This window comes from Pelophylax lessonae, assembly GCF_965119305.1.
Source record: "Pelophylax lessonae genome assembly, chromosome: 11".
Taxonomy (NCBI): Eukaryota; Metazoa; Chordata; class Amphibia; order Anura; family Ranidae; genus Pelophylax; species Pelophylax lessonae.
This window is the reverse complement of record NC_138778.1, coordinates 74,549,731-74,577,338: the sequence shown is the minus strand read 5'-3', so window position 1 is coordinate 74,577,338 and position 27,608 is coordinate 74,549,731. Positions and strand designations below refer to the sequence as shown.

The 27,608-nt window shown below is 45.5% G+C and overlaps 1 protein-coding gene across 3 annotated transcripts; it reads right to left on the bottom strand.

Annotated features, from left to right (window-relative positions):
* Window positions 1–540: 540 nt before the first annotated feature.
* Window positions 541–27,514, bottom strand: TEN1 (TEN1 subunit of CST complex). Of its 3 annotated transcripts, none has more exons than XM_082271438.1 (4): window positions 27,481–27,514; window positions 11,587–11,697; window positions 7,715–7,872; window positions 541–1,180 (listed from the first exon to the last, which is right to left on the bottom strand). In XM_082271438.1, the coding sequence occupies exons 2-4, from the start codon at window positions 11,676–11,678 to the stop codon at window positions 1,068–1,070; spliced, it is 363 nt and encodes a 120-aa protein (XP_082127564.1). In that variant the 5' UTR covers window positions 11,679–11,697; window positions 27,481–27,514; the 3' UTR covers window positions 541–1,067. The 3 variants fall into 3 exon arrangements, with proteins under 3 accessions (XP_082127564.1, XP_082127563.1, XP_082127562.1); XM_082271437.1 differs by having other exon boundaries at window positions 27,397–27,507; XM_082271436.1 differs by having other exon boundaries at window positions 27,376–27,485.
* Window positions 27,515–27,608: the final 94 nt, after the last annotated feature.

Sequence of the window (27,608 nt, the reverse complement as noted above, 5' to 3'; positions counted from 1 at the left end):
AGACCGCTGCGCAAATACCGCGTGACAAGAAATTTTGCAATGACCGACATTTTATTCTCCAGAGTCTTTGCTAAAATATATATATATATATATATAATGTTTGGGGGTTCTAAGTAGTTTTCTGGGAAAAAATACTGGTTTTAACTTGTAAACAAAAAGTGTCCGAAATAGGGCTGGGGCTTAAGTGGTTAAAAAACAAATGTTAAGACGTAATTATCCTTATACTTGTACACTCTCTAAGATGCCTGCAAACAGCTTTCATGCACCTCATTGGAGGTGGACTGGAGATGTACTCCCTGAAGAATGTGCTTTGCATCTGCCCCTACCTCTTTCTCTACTTCCTATATCACCAATCAATTTCACACTTCCAATACAAATTTGCAGATGATTGGTGGCTTGTTGGTGCTGCCATTTTCCATAAGCCTTTCTGCATGGCAGAGACAAGGAGCCTTTAGTGGATACTTTGGGATCTCTTAGGTACTACTGACAGGAGAGAGCAGACAGACTGATGCACCACAGCAATGCCTAAATGAAAGCCCTGAGCAGGGGACTCATGTCTATTCTGTGCATCTAAAGACTTCTTTTGAATCTAGACTGGAGGCCATCTTTAAACACTGCTTTTAGCGGCCTCAGCACCGGTTATAATTGAAATCTAAAAAGTAAAATCAATCTTAAATAGCTAAATCCCCTGGATCGGTGACAAATGCAGCTCAGGAGAATTAATTTTTGTAATTACTGGACAAAAAAAAATCTTTCCCTGAAGGCCAAATAGAAATATGCAGCACACCTTGTACAAGTATATACAAATGTCTTTAAGAACAGCCAATACGTAACTAAATCTGCTTCTTTCCAACCTGTTCCACAACATATGCTCTTCTTCTGATTGTGTTATGTGCAGCAAAATCTTATGACATTCTACACTGGTGACAGTTGCATCATGTCTGAACCCTTACAAATGAAATAATATCCCATGATATCATATACCAAGAGAGGCCGTCAGCACAAGCCTGGTGTCTACACAGGGTATAGACTTCCCACAAATCTCTGTTCAGCTATGATCTTGAGCTTCATTCTCTCTTTAGAAAGTATTTTCTCTGTTCTTCTATTGCATTCTGCAAAAGGGAGAGGTCCACGCCTTCAATGCAATTTAGCAACCGAGCACACAGTACAAGATGGGTATCTGGAAAACAAGAATAAACCATAAGTAGTCATAAAGGATAAAAGGGTATAAAGGACATCTCCAACAAAACTGGCTCTATCTTGTGTTGGTAGACTGGAGGAAGGTTTGTAAACCCTCTAAACGTCGGACCCTTGAATATCAAAAGGAGATATACCTTTGTAAAGTGTTTGTAAAGCCAATATTTTTTAGAAACAGAAGAGTGCTGGCAGAAAAAGACCAAGTTGCCTATCTATTCTGCCTCTTTTTTTATGTTTTTTTTATCCTTTTTGTCTGAGTATAGATCTAGGTTTGCCCCAAGTGTATTCAGCCACTTCGGGCCCTAGGCCTTACACTCACAAATGTGTGAGTGTCAAAGCAATTTTTTTGTTTCAGCAATGTCGCAGTTTTGCAATGTATACCCTTAGGCATTTGTAGCCTAACCCAACATACTGTATTATACAGTGTTTTCTTTTTTTTTTCAGGACCAATAGAGCTTAAATTCAGAAGTAAATTTGGACCCATTTTTATGTCCTTGTTTTTTTGGCAATAAATAAAAAAAAATAGCATTTGCCTATAATTTTTCACAATGCAACATTTGCATAATATGTGAATACCCACATGTTTACTGCAAAGTATAATTAACTAAGGCTGCTGTTTAAAATATCACATTACTGCAATTTTTATGTAGCTCAAAGTGAACGTATGCGCTTAACTGTAGGAGTTACCATTATGACAATACATTGAGAAACACATAGGGAAATTGCTAAAATTTTGAATGCCAATGCCTTCACTTGCATGATCATTTGATGTTCAACCGCAGGGTTTTACCGCTCCTCGACGGCTAGTGTGAACGAGCCCTTACTGTTAACTGGTGCTCTATCTCTACTGGATATCTATTCCATGCATTCATTTTTCTTTCTGCAAATTAAAGCTCTCTAAGGTTAGGTTCTTTTTTAGAAATTTTCCTCCCTATGTTCCCGATTCTGATTAGCTTCATACTGAAAATGCTGCTATCCTGAACCTTATTCACACCATTATTGTATTTAACCACTTTAGGACCGCTCACTGTGCTGCTACTGCGGCGCAGTGGCAGCCCTGGGTCCAGCGACGTAGATGTACATTGCTTGATTCCTAGCTGTCTCGGCAGGACATCAGGAGTCGGGCCGGAGGAAGAGAGGCGGTGATCACCGCCTCTCTTCCCTGATCGTTGGGGAAAATGTGAGAAGATCCGCCCGCTTGTGTAAGCAAAGCAGGCGGATCTTCTCTGTGACAGACCGGAGGAGATCACAGGGTTCAGCATAGCTGAACCTGCGATCTCTGTCTCTGTCACAGAACCCCCTCCCCCCACACACGTCAGTAAGCATGAGGCATACATTTAACCCCTTGATCACCAACAGTGTTAACCCCTTCCCTGCCAGTGTCATTATTACAGTAACAGTGCATATTTTTAGCACTGATTACTGTAGTAATGTCACACGTCAAAAGTGTAAAAAATGTTAGTTAGTAGCGCAGTGCCGAATTGCAAAATATGGCCTGGTCAGGAAGTGGGTAAAATCTTCCGGTCTTGAAGTGGATAAAAATATGCTCATTGAGAATTTTTTTTGTCAAAGACATACAGCTAAATACATTTTGGCCTAAATATATGACAAAAATTTAATATATTGGATATTTTTTAACAGTCAAAGTAGAAAATGTCAATTTTTGGCAAAATTTTTGCTCTTTTTTATTAATATCACAAAAAATAAAAAGCGCAGAGGTGATCAAATACCAACAAAAGAAAGCTCTGTTTGTGGGGAAAAAAGGGACATAAATTTTGTTTGGGTACAGAATTGCATGACCGCGCAATTGTCAGTTAAATTCGCGCAGTGCCAAGTTGAAAAAAGTGGCCTGGTCATTGAGTAGCAAAATCTTCCGGGGCTAAAGTGGTTAAAGTGACACTAAACTCAATTTTTTTTCACATAAGTTGTTCTAAAATATCAAGTATACCATGGTCATGTTTTATTTGTTGTTGTTGTTCTTTGTTTGTTTAAAAGATATCTTACCATTGTTTTCGGGCATGCTCCTAATCCTCCCCATAGCTAATAGAGGGAGCAGTGCCATTATTTCTGGTCACATGCTTTGCTTTATGCATACTACAATTCTCATGGAGTTGAATGTGTCTGCAGGTGTATGTGTAGTCCATCAAGCAGGAAAAGGTGGCTATGTTAACATATACAAGAGGGGCATGGAGAACAAATGTAGCCACCCTAAAACGAGAAGACCGAGAATATTAGAAAAAAAGCTTGTATTTTAAAGATGAAAACGAGGGAAGAAAGAGATACATTCTACCTATATCTAAACATACTGCATTTTTTTTTTATTAAAATTTTTTAAAAAAGAAATGTAAGTTTAGTGTTACTTTTTGAATAATCTTTATTTTTTAAAAACAAATAACACAGGTTACAGAAAAGAAAACATGAATCTCTGTTAATACAACCAAGTAGGCTGGGCGTGGAGGGCAAGACAAAGGCCCATCCACCAAGGCACTAACCAGTTTAATAACATTAGAGAAACAGTACAGAAGGTAGCCATTGAATGTAAACTCATACAGAAAGTGTATAGAAAAGAGTGCAGTGGCACCCCAAGGGTGCCATCCGCCTAGATATAACTTGGCTCCTCTGAACTAAACAGATCAGCCAGGTAGGAAGGTACGACTTGAGAACATAAAAAGGTAGAGAGAGGAGAGAAACCAAGGGGAAAGAAAAAGGCAAGAAAGGGGGGAGGGAGGAGGCTTGGAGCTAGAGGGGGAGGAATAGAAAGAGGGGTATGGGGAAACACTAAGAAGAAGAGAATTAGAAAAGAACAAGGGAAAAAGACAGCCAATAGGACGTCCTAGAACAGCGCCAAAAATAACAGCAAAGTACGAAAAAATTCTTTCCCATATGGGTCCACTATACACAGAGGTACAAAGATAGTAATATGCGATGTAGTGATATACAATTTTGCAAAAACGATATGGCCTCGCCCAGTGTAAGCCTAGGGTCCACTGGTACGGGGGTAGATAGCGTGGCCTGGAGCACTCCGAGGTGTCGGCCCAGAGTCAGTGACTGAGGTGTAATGAATCCAAGTGGCCCAGATACTGTCAAATTGCTCATAACGGTCCCTGCATATCGTGACCCACATAATGCTGTTGACCAGGCGGATCCACTCAGATCGCACCGGGACCCGAGCAGACTTCCAATACAACGAAATCAGGCGCCTGGCCGTGTTTAGCAAGTGAGGTAAGACCGACTTTCGGTAATGGCGAAGAGGGATGGGTGGCACATGCAACAAAAAATACAACGGAGAATCATCTATTTCAATGTCTAAAATGACCTTAATTTGTTCTCGAACATCTCCCCAGAAGGGGTGGAGTCTAGGGCACTCCCACCAAATGTTGAGGAAGGAGCCCCGGAACCCGCACCCCTGCCAGCAAGAGTCCGAGAGTGCCAGAAAAATCCTAGTCAGGACGGTCGGCACCCTATACCATCTAGTTAACAACTTATAACTGTTTTCTTGCATCTTGATATCAATCCAGAATGTACACGGGTCTATCACCCGCGTCAGGAGCCTGCAAAAGCCCATACAACAGCAAGATAAGAGCGGGGGATCGGTTCAGCCAATATACACAGTTTCTCAAACGGGGTCATGGAGGATGCGGGCCTTACTACTTGAGGTAGGCTAGTAATGAAATGGTGCAGCTGTCTATAGCGCCATTCGTCCATGGGGAAATGACCGAACTGGTCGCAAAGCCAGTTCAGAGACACCAGGCCCGACCCTGCACAAACCTGCAGCGCACCTCGACATCGCCCATCCAAGATCTGAAATAAGATACTTGCTCTCCAGCAGGGAACCTCGGGAAGCCACCCAGAGGCACGAACGGGGACACCGACAGGGACAGCTCCTCGCGTTCGCACAGCCTATCCCACAATTTAAGTGCATGGAGGGTAGTAGGTGACACTAGACTAGAAAAACCCTGAGAATCGCGTGGCAGCCAGGGTGCATGGGTTAGGTTCCTACCTGCCAAGAATTTTTCAAGGGGCACCCACGCCTTGGATCTGACATGATGATGCCAGTCCAGGATCCGTTGCAGTGAGATAGCTTCATAGTATCGCCATAGCGAAGGAACCCCTAGGCCTCCCGTCCCCTTAGCACCCGAAGTGCTATACGAGGGTGTTCCCCTGCCAAATAAACTTCAAGAACAAGCTGTTGAAGGTTGAGAAGAAGGACCTGGGAAGAGAGATTGGAATCATCTGCATGTAGAAGAACGCTCTCGGCAACACATTAATCTTTATTATGCTGACTCGGCCAATCCAGGAAAACGTTATGCGGTCCCACCGCTGTAGATCTGCCCTCACCTCAGAGAGCAAAGATGTAAAATTATGAGAGTATAGCTGAGAAATGTGGGGGTCAATTTAATCCCTAGGTATTTCAGGGAGGAAAGGCACCATTCAAAAGAGAACCATGCCTGCAGCTGAGTGCGAAGGTCATCGGATATAGTGAGGGGGAGAATTTCAGACTTGCTATAGTTTATCTTTATCTTGAAATTGGACAAGGATTGGAACCCCCGCAACTCAGCCATAATATTAGGAGCGAGATTTAAGGGTTAGCCACATAGAACAGTACGTCGTCCGCGTACGCCGACAGTTTATGTTCAGTCGTGCACACCCTGTATTTCTGGATTCAAACAAATTCTATTCAGGAGAGGCTCCAGCGTGAGGGCAAAAATTAGAGGGGACAGAGGGGAAACCCCTTTTCGCGTCCCATTGTGAATGGAGAAGGGATCAACGAGAACCCGTTTTTTCTAACACGTGCGGATGGTGAGCTATACAATGACTCCAGCCACCTAAGCATGGTCTGGCCCAATCCTAGTCTGGTCAACATGGCAGGAAGATATTGCCAGTCCACCCGGTCGAACGCCTTTTCTGCGTCTGTCGACAGCAAGAGGCAGGGGGGGCAGTTGGGCTGGGATCGCGCCCAGTGAATCAGTTGGATAGCCCTATTTGAGTTGTCCCTGGTTTACTGTTACTTAAAGTATTCAATCATGCCCCACTTTCTCTTCTTTCCTTGATACTGCACATATGAATTTAATGCAGTCTCTCCTATTAGGTTTTATCCCTCAGGCCTTTCACCATTTTTATTGCTGATCTCTGGACTCATTGGGGTTAATTTACTAAAACTGGAGAGAGCAAAATCTGATGCATCTCTGCATAGAAACCAATCAGCTTCCAGTTTGTTTTTTTTTGTCAAAGCTTAGTTGAACAAGCTGACCTTAGGAGCTGATTGGTTACCATGCACAGCTGCACCAGATTTTGCATATTTCAGTTTTAGTAAATCAATCCCATTCTATCCTAATACTATCTTTTTGTAAGTGAGATCTCTAGAACTGGACATGGTATTCTACATGAGGTCTAACTAAAGACTTATAATAAGGAATCAAGACCTCCATCCTCCTGCTGGTGACCCCTCTAGTGATAACCAAAGATCTATTTGGAGAAATCAGGACCTTCTTCCTCCAGCTGGTAGATTCATCTAGTGATAACTAAAAATCTATATAGAGGAATCAGGACCTCCTTCCTCCTGCTGGTGATTCCTCTAATGAGAACTAAAGATATATACAGAGGAATCAGGAACTCCTTCCTCTTGCTGGTAATCCCAAAATAGCAACAGAACTGCAGCTATACTAGCTTCTTGCTGCATTCTCCAGGAATGTATGCTAAATCTGTCTTATGTCAAGTAATGTCTGTTGCCTGGCATAAAGTAAAACAAGGTCTGCATGCTGTAGACATAGAGAATAGTAATGGGTATTAGGCTGGGGCTACACTGCCACCCCGTGTTTGCCCATGCAGCTTACCATGTGTTGTGTTAAAGCAGCCGATTTGTTTGAATAGGCTGCCTAACCAAGCCAAAAAAGATGTATGACTCATTTTTGGCAGCGCAGGGCAATGGAAATGCATTAAGAATGTGTCAGGGTGCCATGCACAATGAATGGCATCACATCACACCAACGCATGCAATGTGCATTACTACAGTGCAACAGTGTTAACGGGGCCTTAGGTGTACACACCCTCTATCAGTCCACCAAGAATGTAAAAAACAAACACTATTGGATGAAGCTGTATTTAAGGCCTTATTCCCAGTACACTATATTGCACGCCCGTGCATAGCCGTGTTAACCCACACTGGAATGCACAGGTGCTCTGTGCATCACCATGCAGACAGCCCCATTGAGGGTTATTGGGAAACAGTGGCAGCATGGACAGAGCCATTGTGTCCCAATATAACATCTGTGTGGGTCCGTATCCTCGGACTCACACTGTCTGCGTTCAAAAACATACACCCACACAAATATAAATGTCATATTGGGACACAGCGGCTAAGTCCGTGCAGCTGCTGTGTTTCAATAGAAATTAATAGGATTACCTGCACGAGGATGCATTGAACACGTGTGCATGCCCATGCTGGTAACCTCAAACATCAATGGACATATGGTATAGTATGTCCTGTGTGAATGGTGCCTCAATCCTGTAGACTTACCATCCCCAGATTCTAGCTCGCCCAGTGCCATGTAATATGATCCGAGACACGGAGAAAATGGTTCCACAAACCTAGTGTTCACAAAAAGCTTGTGCTGAGCTGCTGAGTGCTGGGCTGTGAGTACTGCCTCTGATCGAGTGAAATCATAGCTGCTAAGCCTGCACACAGAAGAGATAAAAGTATTAGGTTACTTTATTACCTTCAGTTATCCGAGCAAAAATGAAATGCCTGTAAAACTAATTAAGATGTACTAACAGTTGGAAATCCTCCTACAGGGGCTAATGTTCTTTAAAGTAATCAAGAAACACTGGGGGAATTTATGAAAACTGGGGCAGACAGAATCAAGCACTTCTGTTAATGACAAACTATAAGCTTCTATCTTCAACTTGTTCAGTGAAGCTTTGAAAATGAAACCTAGAAGCTGATTGGTTGCCATGCACAGCTTCTCCAGATTTTGGATGCTGCAGTTTTAGTAGATTCCCCTGAAGGACTATTAAACCTTAGCTCCAGGTATGATCTTAATTGCATAGTTACATTGATCCAGTCCAGCCTGGCCCAATATACATAGTTACATAGTAGTTGAGGTTGAATAAAGACAATAGTCCATCCAGTTCAACCTGTGTAGGAGTGAATCATTTCCCATACCCCTGAATGTTTTTATCCTTGAGATGAGTGTTCAAGATTCTTTTTATAAGTATGCATATCTCATTTCTGAGCAGCTACTGGGGAAGCTGACAATCACTGTAGTAGCTGCCACAATCTTCAGAGTCCTGTGCATGCAACGAGCGTAGTGCCAAGTGAATGACCCCCTGTATTCACTATGCAGAAAGAAAGCTGCTCACTGAGCACCACCGACATTCACAAAACACCTTGTATTTTTTATATGAGTATAGGGTGTTCTCTGGTTGGACAAAATGGAGAGGCGGGTTGGTGATGTCAAGAACACCCCTCATGTATTCATTATGAAGCCACTTGGCACATGATGTGGAAGAGAGCGGCGACCATTGTAGTAGCAGTGATTGTCATTTTTCACAGCGATTCCACAGTTATGAGTTATGCATACTTACATTGGTCTAAGCTGGACCAATGTAACTATGCAAGAACTATACTTTAGGCCTAAAGTAAAACTATAGGCAAAACTTTTTTTTTTTTAATTTTGAATACAGTAAGGGAGGGTTATAACCTCTGTAATTATTTATTTAGCCATCTGTGTTCCATTGCGGAGATTCCCCTTCACTTCCTGTCCCATAGCCAAACAGGAAGTGAGAGGAAATCCCTGCAAATTAAGGGAATTCCTTGGGGACCCCCAGGTCACCAGAACTAGTGTTCCTATTGGAAGATTTTACCTCTATTACTTTTCTAGGGACAACCCAAAATTTGGGACACAGACAGCAATAAAAATTGACAAGCATTCTAATCTCTCTCCATTCTATCCAAACTGAAAAAAAATAAGTTTTGTCCCTAGTTAATGTTATAAGGATGTTCTTTGAATTGATTCGATTCAAACTGCTAGCAGTTATAGGATGCATGTAGAAGGTTTTTAACACACACACAGCAGCTTTCACTGCCTCCTGCTATGGCTAAATGCCAAGCTGTTCTGAATGGGCAAAGTTCCTACACGTTTCCCTCCTGTCTCCCAAATATTCCTTTTGGCAAAAACGTCAGCCAATGACTAGCTGGAAGTGTTGGCGCTGGATCAGAATAGCCTGGAACTGAGACATAGCAGAGAACAATGAGAACTGCTGCAGGCATATGCATACACTTCTACAACCTAAACCTGCTAGAAGCTTTCTTTCGGTCTGTGACAGTCTCTTTAAATAGGTCATTAGACAGTGGGTGCACTCAAGTCTTTACTTTTTAAAGTTTTTCCATTTTGCACTTCACCATGTTTCACCAAATGAGTTAAAGCATCTATAAAGATCACAGTAAAGTGAACCTGTGCTCAGCAACAGGTTTAGGATAATGCTGCACATATACAGCAGCTCATCCTAATGTCTCAATGAAAAAAATAATGAAATTTGTGACTGCGTGAAAGGAGTTCGGGGAAACAATATTAATATAAGATGAAAAATTGGGTGAAGGTTCACTTTAGGAAATCCAGAAATTGCAGCTACATCTACGTGCCTGTTTTTCATAAGCACTGGCAGTTTACTAGTTCTAAAGTCAGCAAAGGTTCACTTGACATTTAAAGGCCAACTCTGGGATCTATACTCTCCCCCTTCAAAGCCTAATCCCCCCCCATTTCTGCATTGCTTTCTGCCTTTCAATTTTTACTTACCTTTTTCTGATGTCCTATGGCCGATCATGTGATCCACTGTGTCTCCTTCCTCCTCAGTCTTCCAGCATTGAGCAGTCCTAATTGATTCAGAGAGCAGCACTGACATGATGACCACAGTGTCGCTCTACATCAGTATACCGTGAGTGTACTCAATTTTCCAGGTTGAGTAACAATAGGGGAGATTTACTAAAACTGGAGCAATCTGTTGCAGCTGTGCATAGTAGCCAATCAGCTTCTAACTTTATCTTGTTAAATTAAAGCAGAACTTTACCCATAACAACTTAATAAAAAATAATGTTCTTTAGCAAGGAACATACATTTAACATTAATATTAATGCTACCATAATTAGCGTGTGCTATAAATTGCCTCCAGCTTTGCTCTGGTTTCTTCTTGCTGGAGGCTGCCATTTTGCTGAAGCCCAGAGCCCCTGAACAGCAGTAAATAATAAAGCGGAACTGAACTCATCGATTTAATGGCTTCAAAAAAACGTTACATTTCTGGAATTGCTGTCACATTTGCTTGGATCCTCAACCAAACTGTCAAATGGCTGGTTTCATAACTGATCACGTGGGCAGCACCATGCCAGTTGCAAATCAAACAGAAGCAGCTTCTTTGGCTGTAAAGGATAGGAGGGCTTAATTCCGCTAGCAGATTGGCCTCTGCAAACTTAGCAGTGCCTAAAAACAGAAAGCAACTGAGCATGTGCAGAGCAGGGTGAAATGATGGGTTACTGGATTTTAGGCACTTATAGGCCTATATATAGGCCTTATATTGCCTTAAAGCTTAGGCACTTACTTTAAATGTTTTACTTAGCTATACCCGCAAAAGGGGCCAGCTTGAAATTATATAGCAGGACCCTATTTTCTGACTAAAGTTCAACATTAAGTTTTGGCAAAAAAACATGGAAGCTGATTGGTTGCTATGCAGAGCTGCACCAGATTTTGCACACTCCCGTTTTAGTGAGTCTCCCTCAGTGGGTCATTCAAACCAGAAAACTGAGGATATCTTGTGACTGAAAAGAAGTACTGCGAAGGGCAACTTTATGCTGAAGGTGAGTATTTCAGTATTTTTTTTTAAATGCCCTGGTGATATTTTAATTGATAAAATAATAGCTTGAAGTTAGTCTATAAAGAGGAAGTAAACCCTCCTCTGCAAGTTGTACGGGTGTGACGTAATCGCGGGTCCAGCCAATCAGATGGCCGAATGCCGCGAACCCGGAAGAAGGGTGACAGAACATGTCAGCCACGAGAGAGGTGAGCGGTCAGTGCCTCGGGGCTTCGTTCTTAGGTAAGTATTTCATAATGAGCTAGTATGCGATGCATACTAGCTCATTATGGGTTTGTCTTTCAGGTTTTTTTTTTTCAAAAAAAAATTCTGAGGTTTACAACCTCTTTAAAATAAACTGCTCTCTCTACTAGTTGGCTGAATTTAGGTTCAGAAGAGTCTATACAATATCACTGACACCTGCCCTAAAGATGAGTGTTTGAGCAATCTGAAATGTCACATAACATCACTCTTTCCATCAAGCAAGAACCATTTCTCAACACAGATATTTTATTGTTAGGTACACCCTAATTCGATATTAGATTTTACCTTCCATATGTCCTCACAGTGGATCCAGAAGGAACTTTTCCTGATACTATTTCCCATAGGTACTGATACTCTGCAGGAGCTGGTAACATCATGTTCCTCAAGTTCCTTTACCTACACAAGAAAGAGATTGAAAGTTAACTAAAGGGGGTGGGCGTGGCTAGTGCGCAAGGAAGATGGACGCCTGAGTCCACAGCTCCTCACCACAGAGCCGAACAAAACGGAAAAGCGACTCGTTCAAGCTTCGTTTGACACCGCAGTGAGATAGATTGATCCCCGAATACACCCCTGATATGTCTCACAGTAAAAAAAAGACACTACCAGCAGTATCCAGCCTAAGAAACTTACCGCCTTCTCCTGTCAATCTGCCGTTGAATCCAGGCAATATGGCTTCACGAGGCACCCAGCAGCCATCACCAGAGACACACACAGGCAGCTCCGATCAAGGAGGATCTCCCCACTCACCTCTGTCTCCAAAAGCATCCACACCATTACAAGGAAGCCCAGCCAAATCAAGATTGTGACTGGAAGCACAGGGGGTTGATGTGGGGGAGTACTCCCCCATTCCTGACTCTCTGAATCTTACCAGAGATCTGCCTGAATCCATTATGTCATTCCCGGCCACCAACCAACCTGTATAAAAGACAGCACTTAAGGACATGCTAGTCTCAGGAGAGGTACACACTGATATCATGCAGCTCACCAAGCACTTCACTGGGGAAATACATGCTATTGGTAATAGGGTAAACCATGTAGAATCCAAAATGGACAAATTTGCTCATATCATCGCTGATCTTGTGTATGCCCATGACGATACCATAGATGAACATACATGGTTCAAAGCTAAACTTGCGGACCTGCAGGACCACTCCAGGCTGAATAACTTAAAAATAAGGGGAATATCAGAATATGTGCAACCTCATGAGCTCCCCAAATACACAAGCGTCTTATACAAAGTTTTGATCCCTGACATTAAAGATTCTGAAATAACAATAGACAGGATCCATCATATACCCAAACTGTCATTTATTCCAGAGCATGTACCCAGAGATGTGCTTATGCACATACATTTCTTCCATGTAAAGGAACAGCTCCTCTTGACATCTCGCAACTTGGGAATTCTCCCACAACCCTATGACCGTCTGCAATTTTTTGCAAACCTGTCTCAATTTACCATGCAACTTAGGAAAAAGTTCAATACAATAACAAAGTCTCTGAGGAACCATAAAATCACTTCCAAATGGGGGAACCCGACCAAGCTCCTTTTTTTTAGGAATGGAGATACTCATGTCATACACATGCTGGAAAAAGGTTTACAGCTTCTGAAGACATGGGGGATCCTCGACAACCATGACACCTCTGGCAAGAGACACCGCTCTCCTTCTCGTCTCTCTCTTTAGAATGGCAACAATCAGCAACAGCCATATTACCAACTACCTGAGCGTTTAATCTGCTTCTAAGCGATTATCCTATTTTTACGCTCTGTAAGTTGGCAGCTTCTCTGCTAGTGAACTTTCACCCCACTTACCTTTGCAGTATCCACTGCACACGGATCTTTGATCCATTGTTTTAATACTTGTTCGTTGACTTTTAAGTTAAATGTTTTTACTCATCTTCAGTAACTAAATCCACCAAAGTGCACTCATATTTGTATATCTCCTCAGCCTCTATTCTGGCAAAAAAATGAGGGGTACTGATAGTGATCCAGGACTCAATAGCTTTCCATATGGTTTAACAAATCACTTATCCGAATGGGAGGTTTATTTTGCTAATATGGGATCTAAACTCAATTAGATATACCCTGGTAAACCTGTATGCCCCCAATAAGCACCAGATCCACTTTTTCAGCAGACTACTATGGAAAATAACTAAAAATAAGCAAGGAGCCCTGTTAATATGCAGAGACTTTATTATAACTCCTAACCCTCACTTGGACACGACCAGTTCACCTAAAAGATATACCACTGCAACCCCACTTGAATAGATATGATCTCCACAAAGTCTGGCGGTGCCTGCATACGACAAAGAGATTATACCTTTTTCTCAGCGGCCCATTCCACATATTCGAGGATCAATTTATTTATCACTGACCAATGGCTCTTACAAAATATTCAAGATTCAGCCATAAACACCATTATCTGGTGGGATCATGCCTCCACATCGACTACGATCGCAGATTCAATGTGCTTCCTCTGGAAAACTAACTGCTCACTTCTACACAACAAAGAACCCGCAACCATATTAGAACAGAATCTCCTGGAGTGTATCCAAATAAACAAATAAATCTGTAGAAGATCCATTCATTTTGTGGAATTCACATAGATCATATATGTGGGGTATATTCATTCAGTTGGGGGCGAGGGCTAAGAGGAAGAGGCAGCAACAGACTAACTAAACAACATGAACTACTCAACAAAAATAACCCTACCCCAAATGTGAATAGCATACTTACTGAGAGATCTTCAAAATCTCCTACTGAAGAATTTCTAAAAGAATTCCAAACGCCCTAAAATAACAGAATTTTTGTAAAATCTTACCGTAAAATTCCTTTCTCTGAGTCCTGTGACAGTCGCTGCCCACTCATACAGTCTTCACCAATGGGTATTGACCTCTTATCCACAGGAGCAAGCTAGGCATAAGACTTGTTAAAACAAAGCAATTTACATAGACACACCTGTAGGGGGCTGTCCCTTTGGTCCAATACCCCCCTGCTATCAGCCTTCCCAACTCAGTGTGGTAGCAAGCAGTTAGAGTCCATAAAACCCCAAAAGAAGGGGCGGGGGCGTCGACTGTCAGAGGACTCAGTAAAAAGGAATTTTACGGTAAGATTTTACAAAAGTTCATTTTTTTCTTACGTTCTCTGACAGTCGCCGCCCACTCATACAGTCTTCACCAATGGGATGGGAAGCGCAACCGTCACAAAGGCAACACAGCACCCAGGTCAGAGAAAGGAACCTTATCTGAACAGAAAGGTAAACCCACTGGGTAACAAAAAGCTCAACTGGAGCAACAACCCAGGAAAGCAAATACACAAGGGGAAAACAACCCCAACAGTCAGGGACCGGCGAAGCCAGGGCCCCCTCAAGGTACTGCCGCACACAGAACTTTGCGGCCAAAGGAGGCATCTGCTGATGCCAGAACATCAAGTTTGTAAAATTTGGAGAAGGTGTACACGGACTACCAAGTCGCAGCCTTGCACACCTGGACCTTTGAAGCCTGATGCCGGAAGGCCCATGACGCGCTCACCGCCCTGGTAGAGTGCTCCTTGACAGGGAAGGGCGGAACCCGTTTCTTAATCGAATAGGCCTGCACAATCGTCTGTTTGATCCAACTTGAAATGGTTGCCGCAGACGCAGCCGTACCCTTCCGAGGTCCATCAGGAAGGACAAAAAGAGAATCCGACTTCCTAAAGGATTCAGTGGACGACAGGTAAACCCTGATCACCCGGACAACATCCAAGGAATGTAAGGCAAACTCCTTAGGATGCTTAGGATTCGCGCACAGCGAAGGTAAAACAATATCCTCATTAAGGTGAAAATCAGAAACCACCTTAGGAAGGAAAGATTGATTAGGTCGAAAGACCACCTTATCCCTATGAACCACCAGGTAAGGGGAGCGGCAAGACAGGGCCGCCAACTCCGACACTCTGCGGGCAGATGTGATCGCCACCAGAAAGGCAACCTTTCGTGACAGCAGAGGCAAAGAAATGTCTCTGATGTTTTCAAAGAGAGGACGTTGCAAAACGGACAGAACAAAGTTCAAATCCCAAGGAGGTAAAGGCGCTCTCCGAGGAGGAGCCAAATGACGCACTCCTTGAATAAAGGTGCGTATCAAAGAGTTTGACGCCACGGGGCGCTGGAAAAGGACAGCCAGTGCAGATAACTGGCCCTTAATCACGGCCAACGCAAGGCGCTGGTCCACACCAGTTTGCAAGAAGGCCAACACCCTCGCCACCGGAAATGAGCGAGGATGGATGCCCCTGGATTCACACCAGGCAAAAAAAGCCTTCCAGGTACGGTAATAGATCTTACCGGATGAGGCCTTCCTAGCCTTGAGCAGGGTAGGAATGACCTCTGATGAGAGACCGCGATCTCTCAGGACCTGGCTTTCAACAGCCATGCCGTTAAAGCCAGCGACTGTAAAGCAGGATGGAAGATCAGCCCCTGAAACAGCAGATCGTCCCGCAATGGCAGTCGCCATGGAGGCTCGACGACCAGTTGTATGATGTCCGCGTACCAAGACCGGCACAGCCAGTCCGGGGCCACCAGAATCACCAATTTCGGTTCCGAGACCAACCTGCGAAGGAACCTGGACAGCAACTGAATCGGGGGGGGGGGGGGGAGGCATAAATCAGGCGATGCTGATGCCAAGGCACCACCAGCGCATCCGAGGCGTCTGCCAGAGGATCGCGCGTTCTTGCCACAAACTTTCCCACCTTGTTGTTTAGCCGAGATGCGAACAGATCCACATCTGGGGTTCCCCATATCTCACACAGCATCTGAAACACCTCCGGGTGTAGGGACCATTCTCCCTGGTCCAGGGTCTGGTGGCTCAGATAATCGGCCTGCCAATTCTCCACACCTGGAATGTGAACTGCCGAAATCGCCGGGACGTGCGTCTCGGCCCAAGACAGAATGTTGGTCACCTCCCGGGCCGCCCGGGCACTCCTGGCGCCCCCTCTGTGATTGATGTAAGCCACCGCAGTGGCATTGCCCGTCTGCACCCGCACAGGGCGGCCCCGAAGATGATCCGACCAACGGAGCAAGCACAGTCTGATCGCTCGCAGTTCCAATATGTTGATCGGTAGGGAGGATTCCTCCTCCAACCAAGTGCCCTGGGCAGACAGGCTGCCATCCGTGGTGATCACCGTCCACAATAACGGGCGGAAGGATTTGCCTTCCGTCAGAGCCGGGGACTGGAGCCACCAGAGAAGACCCTCCCTGACGTGGCGACTCAGAGATATCCTCCTTTCCAAGGACTGAGGATGCCTGTCCCATCTGGCCAGGATCTCCGCTTTAAGAGATCGCGTGTGGAACTGTGCAAATGGAATTGCCTCAAAGGCTGACACCATCAACCCCAGGGACCGCATGCAGGCCCAGAGTGACGAGGAATCCGCGTCCCGGAGGGGCCTGACCTCGTCCTGCAGAGTCTGGAGCTTGTCCTCCGGCAGAAAAACCTTTGCTTGGGCAGAGTCCAGGACCATTCCCAGGTAAGGGAGACGAACAAAAGGGGACAAGGTCGACTTCTGAACGTTGATGGTCCACCCGAACTCCTGGAGCGTGTGAACGGTAGTTGACAGATCGCGCAATAGGCTCTGGCTGGCACTCGATCTTAACAGGAGATCGTCCCGATATCCCAAGATCGCAATCCCCTGTGCCCGCAATAGGGCCAGCACCTTGGTAAACACCCTTGGAGCCGAAGTGAGACTGAAAGGTAACGCCACAAACTGATAGTGATCCTCCGCGATTGCGAATCGGAGGAACCTCTGATGATCCTCGAATACGGGGATGTGTAAATACGCATCCTTGAGGTCGATGGAAGCCAGGAAATCTCCCGGATTTAAGGAGGCCACCACCGAACGGAGGGATTCCATACGGAACTTCTGAACCTGCACGAAGCAGTTCAGAGCTTTCAAGTCCAGAATCGGACTGGGCACAGTGAACAGATTCGAGTAAAATCCCCGAAACCTGTCCCGATGAGGCACCGGGATGACCACCCCTTGGGCGAGGAGATCCTGAACCGCCCGATGAAGATCGTGCAACCGATCTGGGGTCAAATGAAGATTTGAGGGGAAGAATCTGTCCGAAGGAATTCGATCTTGTATCCTGATCAAATGATTTCCTGAACCCACCTGTCCGGAACCCGGAGCGGCCAAGGTTCTAGGAAACCGTGCAGACGTCCCCCCACCCCTGTAATGGGTGAGGGCGTCCCTTCAGGTGGAAGAAGAAGGACCCGTCGGGCCGGCGTGGTTGGATTTTTGCTTGCCCGCCCCAGGGCTTCCTCTGAACACCCTGACCTTTAAAGGGTTTCCCCTTGTCCTGTGCTTTAAAGGCACAAAAGGACCCCTGATTTGGTTTAAAGGAAGGCCCCCGCTTACCACGGAAAAACTTACCCTTGGGATTCTGGGGCAGCAGAGTCTTACCCCCAGTGAACCCCTTTAACCAACTCGTCCAGGGATTCCCCAAAAAGACGATTCCCCGCATAAGGGATGTCAGATACCGTCTTCCTGGAAGACTGGTCAGCCAACCAGCTCTTCAGCCACATCAAACGACGGAGCAGCACCGTGACACCAGACAGCCGTGCTGCCAGAGGAGCCTCATCCAAGGCCGCGTCACACAGGTACAAAACCGCCAGACGCATCTGCTCCACCATTTCCACAGTAGCTGGAGGGGCGGAATCCGCCACCAGAGTGCGTTTGAGCACCTGGGCTCAATCAGCCACAGCCTGAGAGACCATAACAGAGGCGAAGATGGGCTTCAGTAAGGAGCCCGCCATCATATATGCGTGGCGAGTAAGAGATTCCACCCGCCTATCCGTATGGTCCCTGAACACCGGAGAATCCTCAGAGGGCATGAGAGTGGCCTTGTTTAACCTGGACACCGTGTGATCCACTTTAGGGGACACGGTCCATCGCAAATCCTTAGGAGACGCAAAAGGGTAACGGAACTGAAACCGTTTTGGTACCACAAAAGGGTGCTTTAAATTACGCATTGTTCGTTCACTGTTTCGTGAAACTCAGCGGGACAAGGAAACACCTGTGCCGCTTTCCGGGTTCTGCGAGTCCCAAAGGAAGACTGCTTACCCGGTGGGTTGGGTTTATCCTCTAAATGTAGTGTCTCTTTAACAGAAGCAATGAGCGCAGACACAGCCGCGCGTTCTTTAGCTGCTTCAGGAGAAGGATCATCCTCCTCCTCCATCTCCATATCAGAATGCAAGGACTGAGACCCCTCAGGGGGTAAACTGTCCAGGGCAACCATATCAGACTCAGAATCAGAGGATAATGAAGTCCTAGTTCTTTTTCTAGAACCCCGCTCTGACATCAACAAATCCACCTTGGACGCTAAAGTCGCAAGTGCAGCAGCAAGGGAAGGTGAAGATTCAGGAGTACCTAAATCACTCACCAAGGCTGGGGGGAATTTGCAGTCCTGGGACTCCATGAGAAAATCACTATCGCTGGCCCTTTAAGACGCGATCACAGCAACCCACCGCAATGCACCGCAATAAGGATTACACTAAGGTACCCCCCTGAGATGGGAAAAGCACTGAAAACAGAAGAATATTCCCCAAAACCAGCAAAAAGAACCCCCAGAAGTGTTACCACGCTGCTAGAAACGATCTCTGCATAAAGGAAAGGAAATGATGTCATCCGCAAGAGGCTGAACAGGAAACTGCCTAAGGGAAAATGGTTGCCAATGCATCTGAATGGGAGACTCTGGGAAAATGGCCGCCGAACATGTGCAAAGAAGAACACCTTGCCACACACAAGATGGCGCCCGAAGGCGCCAAAAAACACTACATAGAGAGCTGCAGAAGTTGCCCACAGTGAGGCCAGAGCAGCTGCCCACACCCAAAATGGCGGACCCGCGTTTTTTTGCACCGCAGCGGTTCGCACCGCCATGTCTGCGCCCCCAAACGCCGATAAAGTGGACAGGGACCTCCACAACCCCCCCCCCCACGGCGATACATGCGCCAAGGAGCCCCCGCAGGGTCCGGGAGGGATGCGAGCCCCGGACACAGACATGAGGGGAGAGCACAGACATCAGCAGACTGTCATCCCCAAACAGAGGCCCCACACAGAAGTGATTTACCGCTCCATATGGCGTGGGCGCCTCAATATCGCGGGAACCGCCCACCCCCGACGACGGGGGGGGGGGGGTTTGGGCGACAGCCAAAATAGGATTCGTCGCACGATCAAAACCGCATGTTGAGGCATCCCGGCGAGGTAGCCACCTCGCAGGCTTTTGCCCCTGAGGACAGGGGCAGGTCGTTTGCTAGGCCAGGGCGCACGCATAGCCCGCTTAACGTTCGATGGCGGGCTGGGATTCCATAAGATCTTCTGTCCTGGAGTACCAGGACGACCAGTCCGATTCCCAGCTCCGCAAACGCTGTAGTCTTTCGGACTACACGCAGAACAAATAAAAAGCTAGTAGTGCAAAGAAAACACTTTTGTAGAAAATAAAAATAATAAAACAGAAGAAAGGCTGAGACATGTAGCCCCAGCACAGGAAAGCCTATCTTACTCCTAACTAGGCAGAAGACAAACTGAGTTGGGAAGGCTGATAGCAGGGGGGTATTGGACCAAAGGGACAGCCCCCTACAGGTGTGTCTATGTAAATTGCTTTGTTTTAACAAGTCTTATGCCTAGCTTGCTCCTGCGGATAAGAGGTCAATACCCATTGGTGAAGACTGTATGAGTGGGCGGCGACTGTCAGAGGACGTAAGAGAAAACATATAATACTAGCGGTAACAAGGCAAACAACCTGCTTGTCAGTCATATACAAGGCCATAGAACCAAATCTAAAATACCTTTTCTATATCTTCTATATCACCCCATTGATAAACACAAAGTATTAACTCAATATTAATTCAGTAGCTATTATAGTTCTCTGTACAACCTACATGAGGACATTTCAACCCCACAACCATCTCTAGAGGATATTACCCGCTTCTTAGATAAAGTGCAACTTCCTTCTCTATCGCAAACCCAACCGGGTGAACGAAATACTCCCTTTACATTAGAGGAAGTATCCAGCACTATCGATGTACTAAACTTAGGCATTGATCCTCTTCTAAAACAAAATTTACAGCAAAAGTTTCCGTATTCGTGGAAAGAGGGAGGCATCCCATACCTGGGTATAACTCTTACTAGCACAACCAAATTTGTATTCCATGCAAACTATACTCCCTTAATATCTAAAGTACGAGAGTCACTAACTCACATATCTAAATTTGAATTTTCCTGGACCCGCCGTCTAGCAGCTTTTAAGATGATGCTATTGCCCCAAGTACTCTATCTATTCAGAACATTGCCAATTGTTATACCAGATTCCTTTTTAAATCTTTACAGGCCATAGTCAATAAATAGGGGGGAATAAAAGAGCTTGCTGCGCGTTTGACAAACTTACCAAACACAGGTCTGTTGGGGGTATGGGCCACGTAGATCTGAAATATTACTATACAGCAACTATATTATAACAACTAAAATACTGGTTTGACTCTGCAACACCTGACCTCTATTAATGATTGGAGGTCTATTACTGTGTCAACAACACAATAGATTAATCTATAGTTATACCATTACCAGTAGAGGTGTGCCAAGTACTTAGCCCCAACATCTCCCTATCCAACTGGTACTCTAGAGGGATCCATTGGTTACAAGATCTCTTCCAAAATGACAGCATCAAATCCTTCCTATCACTTCAATCCCAATATCAATTACCAGGGAAAGAATATTACACATACCTACAAATAAGATCTCTTCTTTGTGAACACCCAGAAAGTGCATGCAAGATCCTGAAGAAACTTGCAGACTATCTGTTTAAAACGAAGTCCCCTAAAGGCGGTATTTCCCCAATTTACGGGACTCTTAAGCTGGATACACACTATCTAACTTTTGTGGTTAGATTTCCTTCAGATTTACCTTTTCTATGTAGTGCAAGGGCCTGCCAGATTGCATACAAATTTAAAGTGTTTAGGTTTGACCTCATATTATATGATTTTGGTAAGTCTAAAGGAAAAAGTCTTCAGAAAATCTTATAGTGTGTATGGCCCTTTAAAGATAAAAATCGCTTCTGTAAATCCAACTCATTCTTAGCCTGGGAAAGGGTTTTTGACCAATCCTTTACTACCAGTGGGAACAAGCTAATGTCCTATACATAAAAATCTACCAAAAGCACCAATTTATGGGAATTGATGCACAAAATAACACTACGCTGGTACCTTACTCCCTACCGATTCTCAAGAATTTACTCGCAAACCACCCACACTTGTTGGAGAGAGTGTGAACAGATAGGGACTCTATCACACCCTATGAACATGCAAGAAGTTAGCGAAGTACTGGATAACCATTTTTAACAATCTCTCAGAAATCATCTCCATACCAACACAGCTTTCCCCTAGCTTGGCATTGCTTAACTTGGGCATAGACAGCTTTCCATACCACCTCAGAGTAGTGATATCTAATGTGTTATTAGCTGCAAGACTGGTTATAGTGAGACATTGAAGGTCTGCATTGTATCCCCCTTTGTCTGAAGTAAAAACGACAATACAGACACATTACACAAATGAAACCATGTTTGCCCGCATAAATGGATCTTACAAGATGATCTCTGACAATTGGTTTACTTAGAAACAATGGTATGACAAAAGTAGACACTCCTACATAAAAATGATGTCCATATTTTTACCATTTTTTTATCTGTTAAATGCTACCAATAACAGTGGTGCTAAGATTCGCTTTAGCTCTTATTACTTTTGTTTCTCTCCATAGTTATTTTTGTCTGTGGTCCACACCTGCTTATATGTATAACAACTATATCTTCCTTATGAAACAACCTGATTAGATGTGTGAGTGAGATGGGTCTGTTGTGGGGCGGTTGTGCCGTCTGCTCTACCCATACCACAGATTGATCCTGGAGGGGTGGGTGAGTGGGGGGATGGCATGGCAGTTACACGGCTGGCGACGTATTTTACTCACTATTCATCTGTAGATGGGACATGTCACGTTGACATTGCATTGATTCACATGTTGCTCTGCTTCACGGTGTGACGGGTGATGTTGACACTCCTGATAACTTTTTTTTGTTTATCTCTGCAAATCCTGTATAATAAAGTCCAAGTGTCTCTGCGTCCAGTCCCTGTGTCCGCGGGATTGCGCTACTGCACATGTGCCCCACGGACAGCCGTTGGGACTTGGAGTGCAGAGACTTCGGGCGGCCGGTGTAGCGTCGGATAATGCCTCCCATCGAAGAATGCATCTGACGGACTGCTCATGCGCGGTAAATGACATCACTCCAGCTGACTGCTCCGCTCAGCTGGGGTTGATGTCATAATTGCGCATGCGCAGTCCCTCAGATGCATTCTTCGACGGGAGACTGTGTGAAGAATCGCGAGGTTCTGCCTGACGAGCGTCATAGCAGGATCGAAATTCTGTTGGGCAGGTTATGGCTGATCACGCAGTTTGTCGGATGCACTATCCGACGGTAGATAGAGAGCGGAGGGGAGAGAATCTATTGTCAGATTCTGCCTCGTGCTCTGTTCTATCTATGGGGACAGATTGGATTACAGAGTATTCATTCTTATATGAGAAATGGCAGGAATATTGTCTGATTAGAGAACCCAAACACAGCTCTTATCGGGCCACTCCCCTTTAATGTGCCCCGATAAGAGCTGTGTTTGTGTTCTCTAATCAGACAATATTCCCGCCATTTCTCATATAAGAATGAATACTCTAATCCAATCCATCCCCATAGATAGAACAGAGAGGTTGTCGTTGGGAAATAGACGTATGAGTGCTGCCAGCATTGCTGCAGAGGTTAAAGGGATAGGGGGTCAGCCTATCATTGCTCAGACCATACACTCCACACTGCATCAAATTGGTCTGCATGGCTTTCTTCCCAGAAAGATTTCCCTTCTAAAGATGATGCATGGGCGTCCGCATGGGGGGGGCAAGTGCCCCCCCCCCCCCCTGGAATCTCAACTTTCCCTTTAAAGTGGTAATTAAGCCACTTAATACTATCCTGTCGCCGCTCACGTGACCTGTCAGCTCTCTCCTCTTCCGGTCTGACAGCTGCCGGGCTCAGGGTTCCCCACTGACGTCAGTCGGGAGGGGAGAAGGAGAGGCCGAGAGTAGGAGAGAGGCGGCGGGTCATGTGAGCGGCGATCAGCGGTCTGAAAACTGGTACAGAGCGGCGAATTTTTCCCCTTAAAAATAAATATTCGTGAGTCGTGGCTTGCGCGGTGACTGACATCAGCAGCCGCGCAGACCACAGTCCTCAGCCCCAGGTCCTGTTGCTATCTTTCCAGGAGAGGGGGAGCCCAGGGCAAGGAATTCGAGATTTGTGGCCCTGTGCACAGAGGCATGGCACGTGATGTCACGTACTGACTTCACGTGCATGCATGCGGCACCGCCTGCACGGACCCAAAACAGAGAGAGTCAGCTTTGCTTTTGCATCAAGTTTCTCAAAGCTTTGAATGTCTCCGCTTTATGTTATAAGGACTAGGCCTTCCCCCTCTCATGACTTCTTGAAAAGGGGCAGAGCATGGCTGTCCTTAAAATGAGGCCCCCCCCCCCCCCCCCCGGAAAAAATTCTGCGGACGCCCATGAGCTGATGCACAAGAAACTCTGAAATCAGTTTGTTGAAGACAAGCAGACTAAGGACATGGATTACTGGAACCATGTCCTGTGGTCTGATGAGACCAAGATAAATTTATTTGGTTCAGATGGTGTCAGGGATGTGTGGCTGCAACCAGGTGAGGAGTACAAAGACAAGTGTGTCTTGCCTACAGTAAAGCATGGTGGTGGGAGTGTCATGGTCTGGGGCTGCATGAGTGCTGCCGGCACTGGGGAGCTACAGTTCATTGAGGGAACCATGAATGCCAACATGTACTGTGACATACTGAAGCAGAGCATGATCCCCTCCTTCAGAGACTGGGCCGCAGGGCAGTATTCCAACATAACGACCCCAAACACACCTCCTAGATGACCACTGCTTGCTAAAGAAGCTGAGGGTAAAGGCGATGGACTGGCCAAGCATGTCTCCAGGTCCAAACTCTATTGAGCATCTGTGGGGCATCCTCAAACCGAAGGTGGAGGAGCGCAAGGTCTCTAACATTCACCAGCTCTGTGATGTCGTCATGGAGAAGTGGAAGAGGACTCCAGTGGCAACCTTTGAAGCTCTGGTGAACTCCATGCCCAAGAGAGTTAAGACAATGCTGGAAAATAGTGCTGGCCACGCAAAATATTGACACTTTGGAAATTTTCACTTAGGGGTGTACTCACTTTTGTTGCCAGTGGTTTAGACATAAATGGCTGTATGTTGAGATATTTTGAGGGGACAGCAAATTTACACTGTTATACCAGCTGTACACTCATCGCTCATTACTTTACATTGTAGCAAAGTGTCATTTCTACAGTGTCGTCACATGAGAAGGTATAATAAAATATTTGCAAAAATGTGAGGGGTGTACTCCCTTTTGTGAGATACTGTATGTATATATAAGGGCTTTACTTGCCGAAGGATTAGTATTTCTGTCCATCCAGACTTGATATTTACACTGCTCTGCCAAGACAGCAGTCTGATTTTTCTCTTTTGCAGTTCAGTAACACTTAGTCCCCGTTCACACTGGGGCGACCTGGTCATCTGACAGGTCGCTCGCCATAGAGAAGCTATGGACCCGTTCTAATAGGAGCGACACAAGTCGCTCCGACTTAGAAAAAGGGTCCGGAGCTTCTTTGGGGCGACCTGCATAGACTTCAATGTTATGAAGTCCGTCCCGGCCGCTCCGAGGTCGCGGTGTGAGCAGCGCGCCGCGATCTATGAGGTCGCCCCGGCAAGTCGGATCGCCCCAGTGTGAACGGGGCCATAGAGGACTTGTCCCTCCCTCAGCCTGTTATTTAACATTGAAGGAGAATCAGCAGGTTGATGAATGCATCTCTCGGTTACTCTGCTCTACCCTCCTATTAGCAGCTTCCGTGCACTACAGCACAACTGATTTGGCTCCTGATGCTGCTTCTCCCTCCACTAATCTGAGCTCTGCTGTACAGGGACTGTTAGAGACAAACACAGGTGTAAACATTGCATGCATTAGAAAGACACAATAAAGTAATACTAAAGGCAATTTTATTTATTTTTTAATTTAAAAAAAAGATTATACTTACCTTACCCTACAATATTGTCACTTTCCTCATCTGGAAGTCCCTGCTGGCACTGTCCACTCCTCCCTCCTTTAGGTGCCCCTTGTAGTAACACAGGTGCTAAGGACACTTCTGAGCCACTATTCCTCCACACAGGAGTTTGACTGATGGCAGCTTATGGGTCCACTGCCCTCAGTGTCTCCTGTGAAAGCAGGAACTGAGGGAAGCGGTGCTGGATCTGGAGACAGCTCTGGAATGGTGACAGAAGTCAGAAGAACCAGCTGCGGGATGATGCGCTTGCCCCGGAAGTGACAAGCAGGGCATTCTTGGATTCACGGTTTTGTTGCAGCCCCCTTATTTTTGGTTATATACCAACATATAATTGTGTCACTTACGCACCTTTAAATATTGCACTATACAGATTTATTTTAATACGCATTTTTGATTATTTCTCACATTCTTCCATTTGTACAGGTACTATTGGCGATTAACGCCAATTTATCACAGAGCATTGATTACCAGTGCAGACCCTTGGGGATGCCCACCCATGGCGACCAGGAATGCCAATCAGTGCTCAGGGAGCCTGTCAGTGGCCTCCTCAAGTCCTCATCAGTGCTGCCCATCATTGCCATCTATCAGTGCCGCCCACCAGTGCTGCCTATCAGTGCCACCCCATCAGTGCCTGCCAGTGTGGCCTCATCAGTGCTCGTCAGTGCAGGAAAAAATTAATTTATTTAGAAAATTTTATAACAAAAACAAAAAACTTTTTTTTTTTTTTCAAACTTTTCGGTCTTTTTTTATTTGTTTAGCAAAAAAGAAAAAACCTTGCCCTGATCAAATACCACCAAAAGAAAGCTCTATTTGTGGGGAAAAAAACTGACAAATTTGGTTTAGGTACAGCGTTGCATGACCGCGCAATTGTCATTTAAAATGCAACAGCGCTAAAAGCTGAAAATTGGCCTGGGCAGGAAGGGGGTGAAAGTGCCTGGCATTGAAGTGGTTAAAGTGGAACTTTAGTCAGAAAACAAAGTCCTGCTAGATCACTTCAGGCTGGCCCCTTTTGTAGGTATTAAAAATAAGTACCTATACTGTTTAAAATTCAGTAATGCTTTGTCTCACCCTGCTCTGCACATGCTTGGTTGCTCTCGATTAGGGATGGGCTTAAGTGTGTTTGAATCGTAGACCCAAACCAACCTGAGCAATCCCACCAGGAAGCGGTCACTGCACAGCGCCATCCATAGGCAGCGTGTGTATGTGCAGCTGCGAGCCGGGAAATGCCTCAGTGCCTATGATTGGCAGGGTGCAGTGAGGGCGGGATTGCGCAGGTGGGTTAGGACTACAATTCGAACACGCCTAAACCAGCCCTTCCTTTTTCAGGCACTGTTTAGTTTGTATAAGACGATCTGCTGACACCTTTAAAGCGGAATTAAACCCCCCATCCTTTACAGCCAAGGAAGGTGCTTCTGTTGGATCTGCAACTGCCATGATGCTTCACGTGATCAGTTATGATGCCAGCCATTTCATGGTTTGCCAGAGGACACAATCAAATGTAACAGTTAGAAATCCTGGCATTCCAGGAATGGAACTGTTTTTAATCAATTGTTATGGATGAAGTTCTGCATTAATATCAGTTTTGTGATGAATCTGATGACAGACCCGATGCTGCTGCCCTAGGTCAGATCTATAGAGGATATAGGACTCTCCAGCCTCCAATATGTGTGAAGGGACAAGACATATAGGATGGTGGATAAACATGACAGCTATGGAACTCATCCCTATAATAGTCCTGTCCCCGGCCTGGGCACCCCAATTATTCTACACACAAGGGTGAGCTCTGATTTCCCTCTATCCATCCCACCTATGGCACTGCTATTACCAGCAAATTCTGTGGAGTTTCAGGAGACTTTAACCTGATTCACTCCGAAACACACACTCACGTGTCTCTGTCACCCCAATACCTAATATAACGCTGTCTTCAGCTATCTCCAGGTAAACACATGCAGTCTCAGACAGCCGCCATTTTCTTGTAGACCACCGCTTACCTGACTGGAGCCCCGCCTTCAGCTGTCAGCACAGAGCCAGGATTTGCAGCACTCGGCCCACTCTGGTCATGTGACAGGTGGGGGCGGGGACATCATTGTCACATGTCATTCAGGGCAAAAGCTATTCT

What these genes read in the sequence shown, in the direction of transcription:
- TEN1 (XM_082271438.1), bottom strand. Translation starts at nt 11,678, where the DNA reads ATGATGTTACCAGCTCCTGCAGAGTATCAGTACCTATGGGAAATAGTA. An exon ending in ACTGTGAGGACATATGGAAG is followed by an intron (nt 7,873 to 11,586) that starts GTAAAATCTAAT and finishes TTCTGTGTGCAG; the next exon opens with GCTTAGCAGCTATGATTTCA. An exon ending in CGAGCTAGAATCTGGGGATG is followed by an intron (nt 1,181 to 7,714) that starts GTAAGTCTACAG and finishes CTTGTTTTCCAG; the next exon opens with ATACCCATCTTGTACTGTGT.